Raw genomic sequence first — 18,938 nt, forward strand, 5'->3', positions numbered from 1 at the left:
GAAGATGCATGAGCATTACCATCATCTTATTGGGGATGCGTGTAATCCATGCCACATGATGCATATCCTGAATCATGACGTGGCCCACCCTCCTTTTGAGTGGAATACTTTCTCTTTTTCAAATTTTAGTTTGAATTTGCCATCCAAAAGGAATTTAAATAGAACACTGGTGCCGTGCGAGCTGGCGAGGAAAATTGTGCCGGAAAAAGGGAGAAAATAAGCATAAATTAAGGGCGTCTCATTTTGAATTTTTCTTATCTGGAATTTGGAGGCAATGACCGCTAAATCTAGAGGTGGTGCTAAATTTGGTAGTGCTTGAGGAAGGCTGAAGAGCCGGCGCCGCTAAATTCAGATCTGGTCATCCAACTCCATCGAAGCTGCTGCGTTGCTCGAAGGCGTTTCAAATGATAACTGTTGAGCGGACGAGGACAGTTTGCTTACAAAGTTGGCAGCGTCTCTCCGACTCCACCGCCGCTTCGCACGCGTGCATACTCACACACACGCACATACCCACAATCGTCTTCTACTTGCCGTCCTGCTTCCTACCCCCACGTCGCGCTGATTCGGAGCCGCGCAGTCTCCTCGCCCAATTGAGGTGTTTCGATAACCTCCAGCTGCCTGACACAGAAACTGCTCATCACAAGCTGCAATTCGGCCAATACGGCACCGTTAACTAAGCTCAAACCACGTAGATTTACGTTCTGAGCTGAGGCCCACTTTGTACGCTTCTGAACTCTTTACTTTACGATGACAATTGGCTGGAGATGGAGAGTTTTCCACATAGGCTTCTGGCCATGGGGTCTTTGAGCAGGCACTCTCAAGTTACTTGCTCGAGTGCAGCAATTCTATTCAAACAGCTTATGCATGGAAGGAAGAGACTCCATGTCCCTATCACAGGGTGGCATGGTGCCAGGATTGAACTCGTTCGGCGCAATTTTACAAAGAGGGATTGTGGTTCCACCAGGAAGTAGCTCCTCTGCCATGCCAGCATCACCAATGCCACCTCCTGGTTTGCATGCTCCCTCTCCCATGAGGCCCACATCAGGATTAGCAGCAGGTTCTATCAACAACCCTAGTACAAATCAAATTCTGTACGCATCTGACATGGGCTCTGGTGGAATGGGCCCCCATCCTGTGCCTATAAGCATGCATATGAGTGCAGCACCGGGGCGCACAGAACCTGTCTTCAAAAGGAAAAGAGGAAGGCCACGCAAATATGGACCTGATGGCAGCATGGCTTTGGCTCTGGTTTCCCACTCTGCCATGACTAGCTCTACTTCTCCCATTCCAAAGAGGGGCCGAGGAAGGCCACCAGGTTCTGGAAGGAAGCAGCAGCTAGAGGCTCTAGGTGAACGACGCAATTCTCACCTATACATGTAGAAAATTAGAATTTCAGTAAGGGGGATGGGGTTTTCTGTGTGGGTACGGTGATGAGCAGGTTGTCAGAGATTGGGAAGATTTGACATGACGGGGTAGTTCAGTGCTGTCATGCACATAAGCATTCTTTTGAGGTGATGATGGACTGTGTGCGATTGTGTGGGTTTCAATGTGGTTGTGTCTACATACGGCTTACTACCTATAAGGACACTAAGCAGTTTATGTGCATTACTTATTACTCGTATGTCAAACCGTTCCTTACCAGGGCGATGGCTGGCAGGCACAGCAGGGGTCGGATTTACTCCTCACATCATCACAATTGCGGCAGGAGAGGTGAATTACGTGCAGTGTTAGTGTTATTTTCCTTGGTCCTTCTGAGTGTAATGGAACTTGCAAGTTACGGTGTTCAGAACTCTGCATATAATTCTGCTTTCTTTTTGTTGTACAGGATGTTGCAATGAAAATCATGTCTTTTTCACAGCAGGGACCCAGGGCCATATGCATTTTGTCAGCCAATGGTGCAGTTTCAAATGCTACCCTTCGGCAACCTGCAACCTCGGGAGGGACGGTAACTTATGAAGTGAGTCTTGTTGAACAGTTTCTCAGGTACTGTGCTTAAGTTGGTTTGTCAGAATAAGGGGAAACACAAAACTGTACTATGTTTGCTATGCAGTAGGAGGATATTTGACTAGGAATTTACACAGCCTCAGATTGGCAATCTTGTAGCCAAATGCTGATCAGGCAACTATCACCCATCATTAGCGATGTTGGTATAAATTGAGTTTAATCAACATCCGCTTGGTTCTGAAACCAGGTTCTTCTTGTGTCATCAGTTTGCATGAAAACGAGTCATACAATGCAAGAAACCGTGAGCTTCTTAACAAGATTGTGTGCGAGGAAGTTTGCCCATTTTGAACCCTAACAAGAGTCTATACAATTTTCCTTGTGCAAGGAAGTTTTTTCCAAAGAACCAAAGAAGCCTTTATCTTAGCGTTTGGAGTTGACTATCTAGGAGGCACTTGCGCAACAGTTAGTTGCGCGTGGGGGACCCGAATTTATAGCCTTCTTTTTTTGCCGGTTTTGCATCTAACAGGCGATACAGTCAGCAGCCAGTTTCTGCAAGATTTATTTTTACAATTAATAATTTGTCACTGGTTCATTTGTGTTTATTAGAGCTCTAAATCGATGCGCGCATTTTTTGTTTTTTTTCTACATGTGTGAGTTAAATAGTGTCCTAGCTAGTAGCCATTGTAGTCTGTAGAGAGCCATGAGTTTGTCTTGAGATATATTTTTTTGCAAGGAGGTGCTTGAGCCTTGTCTGGTATTGAGGCTTGTGCTTCATGTCTGGAAGGCTGTGGATTCAAGTCCCCTTCGGAATCTCTTGTGAAAAAAGTGACACCTCCTTTCACTTGTTGTGTTTCTATAGCAAGGCTTTAGCTCTCAAGTGATTTCTTCTCCTTGGGTCATTCTCATAAGAACAGTTGTAACCGTCACAGTTCATCAATGATAGTTCATCAATATTGTACCTGGTGAGTCACTTGGCAAGGCGATAAAAACACTGCAACAATACTAGACTAAACAGATACAACAAACATTTGAACTTGAAAGAGAACTAAACTCAGTAGACAAGAGACATGGAGTAACAGAATTTCAACCAGAAGCATTGGCCCCTCAACTAGGTGCCCCTTGTTACAGGCTTGGACACTCCAAGCGTGAAATCAATAGCAACACACGAACAAAAACTTCAAAATCATTGAACTTTAATAGAGAGAGAGAGATGACATTGCCCTCTGTAGTTCCGTGCCTAGAGGTATTGGCCCCAAAGTCTAGCGCCCTTTTCGGTATTTACTTTTATATTAATGCTTGAGCAAAGTACAAAGTCTGTGGGTCCTCTCTATCAATGCTCGAGGCAAATTTGAGGGGGTAGAGAGGACCTAGTTACAATTTATAGGCCCATGGCCTTCTAAAAGCAGTACATGAAAAGCTTGAGGTTCTAAAAGCATCTCACGCCTAAAAGCTAGCGCTCTAGGCAGCCAGTGTAAATCACGGAAATCCGCACATAGTGCCACGTCAACCAGCCAGTGTGTTTTGCAGGCGTTTGTACAGCCTGCCACGTCAGCACTCTTTACGCATTTAAAATTAATGCCTTGTGTCCCTCGGTCTCCTATCGGAAGGGAGTCCCATAAGGTGCTTTGTTGGAACAACTTGTATCTGTAAGTTTCCATTTAATCTTGTCTAGGTGGACATGCCACGTCATCATTTTGTGACACCCCTTACTTTCTCCATAAGATTGGAGTTGAAGTTTCCAACTTCGAGAGCCACGCTTTCCCACGGAGTCATCCATAGAGTTGCAGTCCATTCAGCCAATTGGCTCTAATGGCACCGTTGGCCTCTCTTTTACAAGCACGGATTAAAAGCAACCCCCCATAACCAACAAAAATCACAGTATTTTACAAGTTCTCAAAGAACCAAAGTCAACCCTTATCTTAACAAATGCTCAAAATTGATAGTCGATGCTTTTCATAACTCGCGTCCATAATCTCTCTAGCATCCTAACTGTGATGTCAACATCCGTACGGTATGGATTGTATCTTTGTGGCATTTCATGGGCTTCTCAATGCAAATCTAGGTTCAACCTTGGCTCGGCTCTACTCTTTCGGTTCGGTGTCAACATGCCAACCCATTACTTTGTGACATACCCACCCCCCTTAAGAGAAGAGTGATTGCCTTCGACTATGCCTTCAAAAAATACATAGACCAAATCTTCGATAGACACTGACTCCATGCAGACATGCCATTGCCCATTTCCAACAAGAGAGTTAATTCAAAGAGCATATATCCGCACATATCCTAATCCACTATGGATTTTAAATAAGAGTCTACCTCCACATATTTCACACTAGACGTTCAAACGCAAACAAATGCAGATATGGCATTGACCATTCCCAACAAGAGAGTTGATTCAAATAGCATACATCCACACATATCCTAATCCACTATGGATTCCAAATAAGAGTCTACCTCCACAAATTTCAGACTAGACGTTCAAACGCAAACAATCCATCTAGTTATCTCTTTCAATCGAGAACCCTTGATGCACTAGAATCACTAGTCATCTCATCCTTTCAAAATTGTTGTTGCACTAGGATTAGCATCTAGCCATCTTATCTAGGCAAGACTCTTGATGCACTAAGGTCACCTAGGCAAGTCTCTTGATGCACTAAGATCACTATCTAGCCATTTAATTGAAAGAAAACGCTTGATAGACTAAACGAATATGCAAATTTTGAAAGAGTAAACATTTTTTGTTGCAGCCATGCATAGAAGGTTCGTGGAAAAATATCGTCGGCCACATAATCTATGATTACTCTAAAAAGACCAGAACTATAAAACTTCCCTTTCCAATCTGGTTGATATGTTTTAGCGAGTGAAGTTGCTTGCCTTTTGTAGCAGATATTGCACCAGACTCATAACCGCTAAATTCCTAATGAGCTCTACACAAAGAAGCTCCTCACTTTGAGTGTAACAGGCTTGCACCCAAGCGACAAATCAATCACAACACATAAACAGAAACTGCAACAACAAAACTTGGAGAGAGAGAGAGAGAGAGAGAGAGAGAGAGAGAGAGAGAGAGACGGTGAAACCGGCCTGTACTTTCAAAAAGGGCGGTAGACTTTACTTCAAACCTTGATTTAGCTTTCACCCATTATTAGTCGTCTATTCTACCTGTACTTTCAAGACACAACACGGGGGAAAGGGATAGAGGCTGCTAGAATGCACCTGTATGAGAAGACCGGCACCAGATTGGCCCCTAACTTAGGCGCCCCTTTCGGTATTTCTTTATTGTTCAAAAGAGGGAATAAACGTTGTGGTTCCCTACAAGATGCCCCGCACAAACTTGGCTGAATTTCAACTGTTCCGGCCCGATTTTGGCAGCATAACTGTACTAGGACCCTTCACAGTCAGTATTCCCACGCATGGAATGACTTTCTTGACGCATACGGGCACTTTGCAAAACCTGGCGAGAATCTGCAGCACGCTGAATTCTCTGTTTTCAGCCCCGAAAATGCGCCAGATCACCTGTACAGCGGTCCCCTCGCGTCCCCGAACCTCCTAGGGGTATTAGGGACCGTTTAGGGCCAAAACCCTAAACGTGCAAAAATACACAGCAGGCTGTAATTTACTGTTTCGGGCTCCGTTTCGTGTGCCGGTCGCATCCGTAGCAAGTCCTCGAGCTCCTGCACCTGTAGGGCTACTTGCCAAAAATCTCCAAACCGGTCGCCCAGTTGACTTCACGGCAGAGTAAGAAAATGTTCTCCTTGTCATTCCGGAGGTAATGACGCAAACACATTTTCAGGTCCCAAAATAACAGTTCCCTAAATTTTAGGAGATGCTGCCGTTGTATCTTTCTAGGTAATCTGACCCTCTTTGTACACTGCAGCCACACCCAGAACTGAAATGTAGCCTCTATAACAAAGGATTCCAGTTTGGCTAGTCAATGACCCCACTTGGCTAACCATAGTCCTTGTCCAACCTTAGTGCTCTCTTGCCCTCAGGCCTGGACTCCCTTTGGACAGTTCCACACTAGCTATGCAATGCAGGGCAGTTAGATTTCCCGAGGGGTGTTTCCAAAAAGTGAAAGTAAATAAATAATAAGAAAGAAATCAACAAAAAGGATAGATAGTAGTCACACGCTGGTGACTTACCCCCCTCTTGAAATCTCAAACGTCCTCGTTTGCATCTATGTCGTACATGCTCACAGTCAACACTGATGTATTCCACACCTGTCAACACATGTACGACACATACATGCTCATTGTCAACCCTGGTGTATTCAACACCTCGTCGACACATGTATTGCCTGCGTGTGAACCCTGTCCCAATGACATAGTGGTAGCTTCGCACTCTACCATTGCTTTGAGTCACTAACTTTCCAATGACAAAATGGTAGCCATACATTTTGCCACTATCTTATAGTACACGTTGGGCCGAGTAACACTTTCGAGCATACCCAAACCGACAGTTTAAGAATGCAGTTACACATGTACCCTTTGATAGAAGCAATTACTGTATCCTTGACAAACTGACAAGAAATACTCACTTCGATAGCACTAACCATACTTTTGGACATTCCATAAGAGCAATTGCCAAACTGACAATCTGTACAGCTCTAACATTCATGTAACAGGTATTTCATTTGAGCTCACTTTAAATACCATGTACATCATTTGTTTCAGAAGCCATTGTCACACTGACAATCCATGTAGCTTTGAAACTCAAGGGGTCAAGGTAGGTTGCAAATCGAAGGCTTCAAGGTAAAGTGATAACACAGTTGGTGACTCTGCAAGTTCACCTTCATTGGTGGATAGTTTCTGAACTTTACCAAGTAACGCCTGGCAACCTTGCCTTTCACTTTTCTTTCTTTATGTGCCAAAATCTGTTCCGGGACCAAGATCTCGTCAAGTTCCTCGACTTTCGGCTGATCTTCATCTTGCATATCTTCTGGCACATCACCCACATAGGGTCTGAGAAGACTCACATGAAACGCATTGTGAATCTTCCAACTGTCAGGCAATTTCAGCCTATATGCAACATCACTGATTATGTCGCACACTTGAAAAGGCCCGTAGTAACGCATGCTTAGCTTTGGAAACAGTCTTTCCTTGCCCTTCATCTTCTTTAACCTTGCCTTTTCAAAGTGTAAAAGCACCCAATCACCAAGTGAAAATACCACGTCACGACGGTGACGATCAGCTGCTTTCTTTTGCTTTGCCCGAGTCTTTTCCAGGCCACTTTGACCTTCTTGTACATTTCATCCATGTTCTGAACACACTTATCTGCTTCAAATATCTTGTCCTTGTATGCAGTATTGGAGGAACTTTCTTGCCACCTTCAACTATCTCAAAAGGTGCCTTGCCAGTTGATGAATGCACTGTATTATTGTATGCATATTCCACCAATGGCAAATACTACTCCCACTTTCTTTTATGCTCTGACACATAGGACTTTAACAGATCTAGGACAGTAGAATTTGCCTCTTGTGACTGCCCATCTGTTTGAGGATGAAATGACGAAGAGAATTTGAGCGTTTTGCCCATATTCTCAAACAAGCCTCTCTAGAACAAACTTGTCATGCGTGGATCACGGTCGCTAACAATCGACTGTGGCATGCCATGATACTTGAAAATATTGCTCATAAACAAGCGTGCCATCTGATCTGGCTTTATCTTCTTCCTGACAGGAATAAAATGAGCCTTTTTGCTGAATCTTCAAATAATGGTCCAAATACCATCAGTTCCTGTCTGCGTTCTCGGAAGATCAAAGATAAAATCCATAGCAATACTTTCCCATGGTTTATCTAGAATAGGTAGTGGTTGCAATAACCCTGGTGCCTTTTGCCTGTCAAACTTGACCTTCTGGCAAATTAGGCATTCTCGCACAAAGGCATCCACATCCCTTCTCAATGTAGGCCAATTGAAGAATGATGCGTTGCTCAATATTGTCAATATACAAGTAAACAATTACCACAAGAATACTCCAAACATCATTTGATATAACATGAACTGAAAATGAAAGTAACAATAAGCGGGTGACAGACTAAACACAAAGCAATAAGCATACAAATATCTGGTAATGTTTGATAGCAAGACTCGAAAACAGAAACTAACGGCATTGAGCAATAAGCATCTAGCTCAATAACAAATTCTACTATCATGAAAAAAAAACCCACGATCTATCCTCAAAAATTACCATTAGATGCCTTGGACGACTCTATGGAAGAGGGCAAGTCCCATCTGTAAGGATGTTGCCCTTGTAGTCGTACTCTGGCTCTGCCACCACCGGCACCTATCCTAGATCGTCCTCCTGTGGAGCAAGAATAAGAGGGACAGCCTCTTTTGCCCGTTTTTGAGGACTAGGAGCAGGAAGCTTCTCTCTACCAATGCACTCTCGCCATGCCGTCTCCGGATCTACATCTCATTCACGATGAGGAATGCTTGCGACCTCATAACACGACTTAGTTTAATATAGTCCCTTACCGGGCGATAGGTTTGATGGAAACAAGTTTCTTGGAGAAAGAATATAGAATGCCTTACATATTGACAACTCCGATGTCCATACTCTCTAGCTCTCTATGCAACAATCGAATAATCTCCTCGTGCTCGTCTCTCACAAGCTGCTCGGTCTGCTCTGTAGTCGAATCGGATGCCATTTTCACTTTAGTTGGATGCCTATTCAAAAGCAAAACGTAAAATGCATGATAAACCATAAACCATTCATCAAGACACAAATGGAGACTTAGAAAACTCTTTAAAGTTTGAAGATTGTTCTAGGGCAAACTTGCTTAGGTATCCCCAATGAGTGGTAAGCTCACACAAGCTTCATGTTCGCTCGTCAATACGTTAGCTTCTTGAGCCTGGCAGTGTTGAGACGATTGTGGATCTTCATATGATGGAGCAAATAAGCACTCCAATTAGGCTCGCATGCACTAGCAGAGCAAGCCTGCGTGTCACATGAGCACAATTGCCATTAGGTAACTTCATAGCAATGTTATTTGATTACTAATTATTGATATGAAATTTGAATAACATCACAATAGATTATGGCACTAGCAATTTACCTGCTAGAGTAGGCATAGTGCAATGTATTAGGTAACTTCATAGCAATGTTATTTGATTACTAATTATTGATATGAAATTTGAATAACATCACAATAGATTATGGCACTAGCAATTTACCTGCTAGAGTAGGCATAGTGCAATGTATTTGAGCTCGAAAAGACCTTGTCTTCCATAACTTTGTCACCATGTGAGAGGAAGCTTCTTTGCCTGAGGCCTCAGAGCCACTGCTCTTGCAAAGGATGGCTCAAGAGAGCTCTTGAAGCTCGTCATCTCTGATTGTTGTACTCGTCCTTTAGGTTTAATAGAGGCCTCTCATTGAAGAGAGCCGGCGTGTTGTCGAAAGGATAAGAGTAATGTGGCCATCCCATGAATGGGTCGACTCATGAACTTCCATTGCCTTTCTACAATAGCCAAGACATCCTCTCAACTGCGGTTTACAAAATTGAAGTTAGATCATACTTCATAAAAAACAAATTGCAACACAATGCCAAACAGTACGTACTGGTTCTGAGTCAATGAAGTAGAGATTGCAACATGGGCCTTCATCTCTTGAAAGAGATGGTGGAGCAAGCCAAGTGTAGGGCCCTCCATGTCTATGACTCGTAGAAGCACATAAAGTGGCTACAGTGCTGGCTCAAGCTCTCCATCTCTCCCAAAAAAGTCTTGTCCAGAACTCGCCGTTGTATATACTTGGTGGCCTCCTCCTGTGCATGTTGTAGATCTCTCTACTTTGGGTCCACGACCATGTGGGTTAGTGAATCCCTCAGCGCGAGGAGTCACTCTAAGACCAAATACATGTATGCAAACCTGGTCTTCAATGACTGCACTATGTCAAGTAAGTTGTGACTCCTAAATATAGCTAGTGCTTAGTGTTTCTTGTGAAAGAATGTGGCGATCTTGGTGACATCTAATACAGTAGGCGCTATCCATGGCAACTTGCCAACATCCTCCATCAACAAGCTAAGGCAATGTTAAGCACATGGAGTCCAAACAATCGTGGAAAACTTTGCCTCCACCATGTCACCAATAGTGCTATAGTTTGAGGCATTGTCGGTCACATCTTGCACGACATTCTGCACACTAACCTCTAGAATAGCCTCTCGAATGTGCCTGTAGATGAAGTCACTTGTAGTATGATCTCGTGCCTTTCTTGCATCCACTGCACGCAAAAAGTATGTCCCAAGGCAAGACAACACAAGGATGTTATTGATGGTCATCTTCGAATGTCACTCCAACCATCTGGAATAATAGCCATCCAAATTGCTACCACCCTGCCTTGAGTGACATGGGTGCTTTATCGATCACTGTCTTCTACTCATCAAGAGCCGCATTCCACATCTTTGTTATATTCCAATTCAAACCAAGAATATGTTTTCCCAACCTGCGCTATTGTTCATTCAATCCTCTTCCACTGCCTAGTCCTCAAAACATTGAAAGAGATGTTGCACTCGATCAAAGTGCAAGCAATTTCCAGCATAGGCATCTTCTGGTGCTCCTTTTCCCAAGATAAAGGTGTTACTCGAGAAGGCAAGGTTGACTGCTTGGGCACTTACGTGTCACTCAAATCATCCTCCTGGACATCACTTACACCGGCCCTCTACCTAGTAGAAGAGGGCTTCCCTCTAACTTGTGTGGATTAACCACCCAAATCTCCCACAAGAGCATCGTGAAACGCATCCTATGTTTGTTGTGTACGTGGCACCTTATCAGTATCACCCATGGCCGGGAAGTGATCAACACTTCTCCTTGATGTCCTTTGGAATCTTCTTGCACCCCCCACAATTGTTGGTTGTGCCAATGCTTGTCAAGTGCTTTATGACTCGAGAAATTGTGCTAGTTAACTTGAAGTTGCAGTACTTGAGTCTTGCACTGCCATCGCCTCCTCCAAGAACCACTTTGCCCTAGAGTGTTGACGATGTGGATAACATTGGTGTGTAGTGCCCAGAGGGGGTTGGTTCGCAAAACCAAGAAAATTTAGGTGAGAATTGACACCCAATATTGCGCATGAGGGAAAAAGAGAGAGAGAGAGAGAGAGAGAGAGAGAGAGAGAGAGAGAGAGAGAGAGAGAGAGAGAGAGAGAGAAGGGGGGGGGGGGGGGGGGGGTGGGATGTACCTCGATGGAATCTATGCACCGGAGCGGTGGAGTGTGCTCTCTGCACGTCAGTTTGTAGGTTCTCTGTGATTGTTCTGCACTCTTCAAAGTTTCAACATTTAGCAGAGCGTTGAAAAGACCACTACCACTTAATGCGAGAAGCCCTAAAGCCCCCAAATTCACATGTGTAAAAGCTAGCTGTGGCGCAACCCAAGCGATTTTATTTTATTTTATTTTAAAAACAACCTATACTAAACGTTCTGTACACGTATGGATTTGTGCAGTATGTTGCGTACGGTATAAAACATTCCAAGGTGGACTCCTATGTATGTACATAATTTTTTTTCATTTTTAAAAAACCTCCCTCACGTGACTTTACTTCTGGGCGTCCAGCCAAGCGCTTGGCCTCGGGTTTTTATGAGCCGCTTACTCTATTGTGTGGCTTTGTAAACATTAGCAGAGAGTCTCTGCTGCTACAGAGCGTGGGTGCTGACTTTGCGCAAACTTCAAAGACTTCACAGAGCTAGTTTAGCGTAAAGAAAACACTGTGCCTCGCGAAGCCAACCCCCTCTATCATTTTCACACCATTGTCCTTGAGATTGTGAAGACTGGAGGGCAATACGGATCAGGTACGCGACGTTGGCAACGTAAATACTGTAGGATGGAGAAGACAAGCACCATGACTCGTGTCGTCAAATACTCTACAGAAATAGGTTGTACTGCCAATTGTAGAGCGTGCAAGGAGGTGCCTACCAAGATAAAGTTTTAACTGATTGCAGATAAATTCCCGGCAACGGCAGGAGGAAAACAGGCTACATAGGATACTCTTTATGATGCCCTTCTTGGAGACCTCGGGGGACACGGACACACAGGATCAAATAGAGGATCAAATGAGAGCAAGTAGTTAGCCTAGTTCACATGCTCATACTAGTAGGAGGAGGGCTCATGTCATGCAGGAGGATGAGAATGTATTTTCTAAGGATGTTAATGATACTGAAGATGTCACAGGGCCTCGGCAGACCACCTTGCCTTCACATGTGTATACTTAGTCTTGGATCCAGGAGCGACAAAAGGTGGCAAAGATGGAGACTCTTATTGAGTGCAACATCTGTATTGAGGATTGACGAGTGGAAAAGGATGGTGAAGACTATTGCTCAAGTCGGTTCCATAGATACGTGGACTAGCTTCGATTACAAGAAAATGCGCACGACACGATGCTTGATGAGCAAAAGACTTTGATTGACAGGGTTTTGGTTCCGGTGAAAGGAGGATAGAAACAATTTGGGCACGATCATTTCAGATTATTTCCATAGCTTAATAGAATTCGCTTTGTAAGTTCTTTTAGTGATAAAAGAATAAGTGTTTGGTAAAGGCCGTGTGCCTTAGCGTGATTTGCCCGTGTCCGTCGACTAGTGTCCGACCGTCCACATTTATCTCCTTATTCTTTATACATACAAAGAATAAGCAGCTCTCACTTATTCTCACACTGTGCTCATACAGTGAGATTTGGGAGCTCCACCCCACATCTCTGTGTCGTGCTCTCTCTCCCTCTCTCGCACTCTCTCCATCTTCGCTGCACACACGCACGTCTACGATCTATTCCTTCACAATTGGTATTAGAGCTACGGCGGTAAACGGCGTGCGCAACGGCTTCCCAGCTAGACGGAAGCGATGGAGCTCGGCTATGGCGGCTTGAGTTTGGCGGCTGTGGAGAGATCAAGAAAGCTTAGAAGCTTTGTGAGTATGCAATGGGAGCTTGTGAGCTCAGTTGAGAGTGATGTATGCTCTTGTGGAAGCTCAGAAAGGGGTTTGGAAGATTGTGTGTAAGTGAAGGTGCTGCCCTAAAAACTCTGTGCACAGTAGCACTGTTTTTAGATTTGTTTTTCCCCTTATAGAATGCAAATCTAAGAATTCTGCTCTATGTGCCCATTTGTTTCGACGTGGTCTACAACTTTGTAGAAGAAACTTTTTGCAAATTCCTCACCGTTTTGCTGATATTCAGCTGAGACTGACTATATACAAAAATTGCAGGTTTCCTGTTTTCTCATAGTGTGCGAGTTTGATGCCCTTTTGGAAGCACGGTAGGTACTCGAAGATAGGTGCATAAATTCTGAGCTGAAGATGCAATTTCAGCCTGTGAAGAGCTTGTGGTTTGAGGGTTTTTTGGTAGATTTGGGCAACGAAGTACGGAGGCGTTTGTACACCATCGAAACGGTCTCTTGAGAGACACGGTTTTTGGAGCACACAGGTAGAGCTTGTTTCACAGGTTTTCACAGGATACTTTGGCAGTGATTTTTGTGCTTGGATTCACGGTCTTTGCGGATAGATTTGCATATGGTGATGGCACATAGTTGATGCTCATTATACATGCACTTTGGCGAGCACTTTTGAGTGCCGGTGAGCTCGTTTGAGAGTACTGTTTTCGCATTGATCAAGTTTTCGAATTGCAACTCTTTTGGTGCTTCCTTATGCGCGGTCACTTTGTCGATGTAAGTTGAGTACGGATTGCCATTGTATGTGAAAATGTGGAGCCATTCTGGCATTTCTACTCATTGGCATTGAGTAATTTAGAGTCCTCTTTCAGAGACTTTAGTGGTCGAGTTGGACTCCCACTTTGACAGGTTTTGTCAGCTTGGACACAAATAAGTATTCTTGTACCTACTCTCACAAGAGTGAGGATTGTATATGCTACAGTTTTCTGGCACATTGTTCATTTATTGACACATTTTAACAATAGTTTTTCACTCACATATGTATGTCATTTGTGGCGCCGTTGAGTGATACGTCCCGACGTGTACATTCTCGGATTGGCAATTTAGGCATTTGTTGTTGTCTCCATTGCGATTTACTTCTAAGTTTTTTGCTCCAGTTACTGAGGAGACTTTGCCGAAATTGTGCCAGATATGTATGCTTATTGCAGAGGCTATTGAGCTTGACCGTTTGCTCACCTTTTTGCTTTAGATAGTGGTTTACTCTCGAGTGGGAGAGTCTTGTGATCTCGAGCATTGTTTGCCATAGTTTTGGCATGGATATGGAGACGCTTCAGATTAGAGGCGGTTCTCGTTCACGGTCGCGACTAACATGTTGGCATTGTGGCCAGGATGGGCATATTAGATGTCATTGCTTCAGGCGTATGAGGCAGCGGAAGAGGCAGATGCATGGTGCTACTATGAGAAGAGATGCTAGAGAGTATTCATGTGACGGGTATGTCACTTTTGAGTTTAGCTTGCCTTAAACTACTTTGTGTCTTGGGATAGCACATTCTCTACGTGTTTTCTACTAGACGAGTATGTAGTTTTTCACGTGACGCCACGTCGATATTTGTTTTGCTCTTTCTCTAGTGGGAGACTTGGTTGTGTGCAGTTTGTTGATGGTTCAACATATGACATAGAAGGGTGTTGGAGATGTATGCATGTCTTTACCTAGCGGTGGATTGCTTACATTACGAGATGTACGTTATGTACCAGAACTCAGCGAGAGTTTCATTTCAGTGCGTCAGTTGTAGAGTAGTGGACATTGAGTACTGCTTGGAGAGCGGTCATTTTAGATGCATAGGGGATCACTGGTGATAGACAGAAGTGCTAGGAGTCGTCTAGTATACCCTTTGCATATTTCTGACACACGAGGCGGTGTCGTCTCTGATATTTGCAGCCATGTTTGGAGCGAGAGACAAGACGTGTCTCTCTTACGGCGATGTGTTGCATGGAGTACATGTTGTGCATTTGTCTTGTGTTGACGTTCAAGCAGACAATGGTATCTTTGGGGATGCACAACTTGGTGAGTCATCATTTGAGGTGACATCAGTTGAGCCAGAGACCGATGCATTGTTCTATGATGCGTCTGATACGTTTGAGGGCAAGTGTCCTTCAGATAGCTGTGTGTGATTTCAGTGGTGCTGATTTTTCGATTTTGCAGTCATTCTCAGTAGATATGTCTCTGCCAGACGATGCTGACATGGTGATGCATAGTCAGGTGGTTCCTGATGAGGATGCATATGGCACTGAGGTTGCTGACAGGGATAGGTCGGCACATAGTGCATCTTTCGTCGGCTTTCGGGTCTCTCATGTCTGACCTTTTGATCTTGAGACCTTAACTTGCTCGGTTGGTGCATTTGCAGTGGGAGGAGTTAGTTGTGCGATGACCGACTCTGGCGTTGTGCATTGTGGAGCCATGCAGGTCGTCACTCGATACCTGCATCAATAGTGTCATCGTGGCTCTAGCCCTAGTGGTATGCATGTTGCATTTACTCTAGAGCAGTTACAGATGCACTTATGTGTTTGGAGTGAGCCAGTGGACATAGGTTGAGAGCCGTCTTCTCTCACCTTTTGTATATACTAGTTGTAGGCTAGTCTTCTCGCCACTTATCGGAACACGGGAGAATGTTAGGTAAAGGTGGTGTGCCTCACCATGCTTTGCCCGTGTCCACCGCCGCCTACATTTATCTCCTTATTCTTTATACATACAAAGAATAAGGAGCTCTCACTTATTCTCACACTGTGCTTATACAGTGAGATTTGGGAGTCTCTCCCTCTCGCACTCTCTGCATCTTGGTTGCACACACGCACGCCTACGATCCATTCCTTCACAACAAGTACAAGTCAAAAGTGGATAAAGACTAAGAACATCTGTTGGTGAAAGTCATGAAAGAAAGATTGAGTAACGTGCTACTTGGTTTGACAAGAGAACAATCTTTTAGACTACTGGATGTGTACTAAGTGGTGAGCCTCTTAGTTTGGATGGAGGGGGATGACTTGGCATGTTAAGAGCTTTTCTTAGTACAGCTTGTTGAGTATGGTGCAGTGTCTGCTACACAAAAGGGAGCCACTCCGTGTCTCTTGACCACAGATCAACAGAATTATGAATAGAAGTTGATGGTTATTGTTTTTTTAGCATAGTAATATGGTAATGATATGAGAAGAACTGCTGCAATATTCAGTCTCGAGAATCATCATTGAATATAGTGCATCAAAGACATTCGTACAAAGGTTAGTGTGGCCTGGATGTGATGCCTAGAAGGTCCAGGGTGGCTAGTGACACATTTGAAGTGCAGCGTGGACCAAGATGCTAATGTGATTGATGTTCGTCATCCAAAATCCAATGTGAATTAGGATGTATGCTTTGTGAGTGCATTGTCTTGTGTGGATGGTCATTGGCAGGTCTGCATGGAGTTAGTGTCCATTGTCTATGGAGCTTTTGTGCTATGTCAGTTTTGCAGGCATAATTGAGGGCTCTTACTCTTTTGTTTTGTTTTTGTTTTTGTTTTTTTTTTTGTTTGGGGGGGGGGGGGATGCCACAAAATGATGATGTGGCAAGTGCCGTGAGACTCGAGAGCAGAATATTGGACCAAAATATCTGCCATAGAGCCCAAAAAATCCTGTGAAAATCAAAGCAAAAATTGCGGTGGAGATCGCAGGGCCAGCACCTCTAGGAGTGGAACTCTGCCACACTCTGTCTTGACTTAGTGTTCTTTTAATTTCATTTTGCTGTTTTCATCAGGTATGGTCTTGTTGCTTTATTTTACCACTTGCAGGTTTCAAGGGGAACATCTAAAGGAGAAGCAAAACCCTCTTGTAATCAAAGCCTTCCTCTCTCAGGGAAGACTCTAATATCTCCTGTTGTCTCCTTGCTGGGAGATCTGTAGTGATTGAGACCATTTACTGTGCCTCGGAAACCTCTATCGGGTGCTGAACTCACTATCTGTAGAAACCTCTGGCTGCAAGGTTGCTGAGACTGGTGACCCAACTGATTTCGTAGCGGTCTTGTAGGTGGCTGTCTCTGTCAAGGTGGCTGTCTTTGTTGCAGCTGCCTCTGTCAAGGTGGCTGTCTTTGTTGCAGCTGCCTCTGTCAAGGTGGCTGTCTGTGTCTATGTCTCTACTGATTGACAGCTCTGACTAGAATACTGCTTGCTGTGACCCTTGTCATCTGTGACATGATGCTGCACTCAACTCTGGTGGGGCCGTAAGGATCGGGTTCTCATCTAACCAACTGCCCTTGTGGCTGAACCTTGGGACAAGTCTTCACAAGGTGTCCCACCATATGACACCTCAACCTTAGGTTTGGTCTACACCTCAACCATAAGTAGGAATGTCTCCTTTCCCACCCAAAAAAAAGTCTCACTTCATGGAAGGAGCTACAGCAACCTTCATAGATGAAACTAGCATGGAATAGGTGTCTGGAGCTTCAACGAATACAATGGTGATTTTGCATACTACGAGTCTTGCCCTCATCTAGTCTTGAGCTGCCTTTTGTAGCCCTCATCTAGTCTTGAGCTTCCTTATGTAGCCCTATTCTGACTAGGGTTTTGTTTATGAGTGAGTTGCTATTTTGTTAAGGAATTGCAGGCACCGCGTATTGTAAGAGAAACAGCGGGTCTTTTTTGGGTAAGAAAATAAAAGAGTTCCTTGTGGAGTCTATACTGTCGCACAAGTGTGCATGACATGGCCCGTGGGTAAATTGTATATAGAGGTCTATAATATAGCAGCTCATCTACAAGTGGCCGCTGAGGAATATTGATTTACTGCTGTGCAGGGGCGGTTTGAGATTCTCTCTCTCTCTGGGTCCTTTCTTCCACAAGAGAACAATGGTATTTGTAGCAGAACAGGTGGGCTTAGTGTCTCTTTAGCTGGTCCAGATGGGCGGGTTGTTGGAGGAGGAGTGGCCGGGCTCTTGATGGCAGCTGGTCCAGTTCAGGTATGACTACATGTACCTCCACATGTAACCATCGGTAGATAATGCATATACGTGTGTATGTTCCGTATGTAATACATCTGTATGTATGTATATGATGCATGTATGTATGTCACTGGCTATTGATGGAAAAACTTTCAGGTAGTTGTGGGCAGCTTCATATCTAACGGCAAAAAGTCGAAGCAAGCAGGTTCCGATGCACGTGTGCCTTGCACATCTCCCGATGCAAACACAGCTCCTCAAAACATAACACTACAGGCTACACGCCCATCGGCCAATGAGTCTGTTTCTAAGTTTGACATTCCTTCAACCACTGCGAGTGCTGCCCAACATCCGCCACCAAGCCATAACATGATGACTGCATTTCACTCCATCGGCTGGTCGGGTTCTCACCAACCCATGTCTGTGAATGCCAGGAGAAATACAGATATCAATATGTCACTCCCAGGTAGTTGACGGCCGTGTTTTCGGGAAACTCAAAATGTTAAAGCTTTAACCCCCGATATCTATCTTAACAACGTTGTATACCTGCTGGAACCCCACAGTTGAAAGATCCGGACCAACTCCATTCAGGATTGTGCATCACTGGACGATGCTATACTGAGGGATCTCAATGATGTTTGTACTTTTACAGAGTTTCTGATGGTCTTCCTTCATTCATCAAACTATCTAATCAAGGCATGTACTAACAATTGTCTTCTTGTAACATGTCCTTTCCTAGCATGTACAGTTCAAAGTCATGGTTGCTCTCCATTTTAAGAAAGAGCAAGTTCAATTTGTACTGAATTGTTTTGTACTTGCAATTGCACACCTTGCCGTCTTAAGTTTTACCAGATTTCTGGGAGACCTTTTAAGGAGTGCTGCTGAGAGGTCTGTTTGCGCATGTCGTGTGCTTTGTTTTGAGAGAGGTAGGATTGATGCGGAGGTTTTTTTAGAAATAGTAAGATCCCTCTCCCCCTCCCCCCCCTAATTAGGCAATGCACAGTGGGAGCCTTTTATTATCCTTGACTCTACGGAGAAGCAAGTACCGATGTGGGACATGGGTGTGACAGAAGATGCATAAAAAAATGTAATTATGAAGTCCAAACAAAAAAATGCATCAAAAGTAAATGATTGCGATTATTTACAGATGAGTAATTTTTTCAACTTTTTGCAAATTTGAC

At 44.1% G+C, this 18,938-nt stretch overlaps 1 protein-coding gene across 4 annotated transcripts; it reads left to right on the forward strand.

The window, feature by feature from the left end:
* The first annotated feature begins 335 nt into the window (after positions 1-335).
* On the forward strand, positions 336-18,571 carry LOC147422324 (AT-hook motif nuclear-localized protein 7-like). 4 transcript variants are annotated; one of them, XM_086503573.1, is made up of 6 exons: positions 336-1,348; positions 1,658-1,710; positions 1,826-1,957; positions 17,617-17,778; positions 17,917-18,223; positions 18,321-18,571. In XM_086503573.1, the coding sequence occupies exons 1-6, from the start codon at positions 865-867 to the stop codon at positions 18,377-18,379; spliced, it is 1,197 nt and encodes a 398-aa protein (XP_086359699.1). In that variant the 5' UTR covers positions 336-864; the 3' UTR covers positions 18,380-18,571. The 4 variants fall into 4 exon arrangements, with proteins under 4 accessions (XP_086359699.1, XP_086359697.1, XP_086359698.1 ...); XM_086503571.1 differs by having other exon boundaries at positions 337-1,348; positions 1,643-1,710; positions 1,862-1,957; positions 17,917-18,571; XM_086503572.1 differs by having other exon boundaries at positions 338-1,348; positions 1,862-1,957; positions 17,917-18,571.
* Positions 18,572-18,938: the final 367 nt, after the last annotated feature.

The sequence above is a fragment of the Adiantum capillus-veneris genome, chromosome 27, assembly GCF_014529385.1.
Source record: "Adiantum capillus-veneris isolate H3 chromosome 27, ASM1452938v2, whole genome shotgun sequence".
Classification (NCBI taxonomy): Eukaryota; Viridiplantae; Streptophyta; class Polypodiopsida; order Polypodiales; family Pteridaceae; genus Adiantum; species Adiantum capillus-veneris.

Coding starts and splice junctions, on each gene's coding strand:
- LOC147422324 (XM_086503573.1), top strand. CDS start 865: ATGGAAGGAAGAGACTCCATGTCCCTATCACAGGGTGGCATGGTGCCA. Junction 1,958..17,616: donor GAGGGACGGTAACTTATGAA/GTGAGTCTTGTT, acceptor ACTGCTGTGCAG/GGGCGGTTTGAGATTCTCTC. Junction 17,779..17,916: donor TGGCAGCTGGTCCAGTTCAG/GTATGACTACAT, acceptor AAAAACTTTCAG/GTAGTTGTGGGCAGCTTCAT.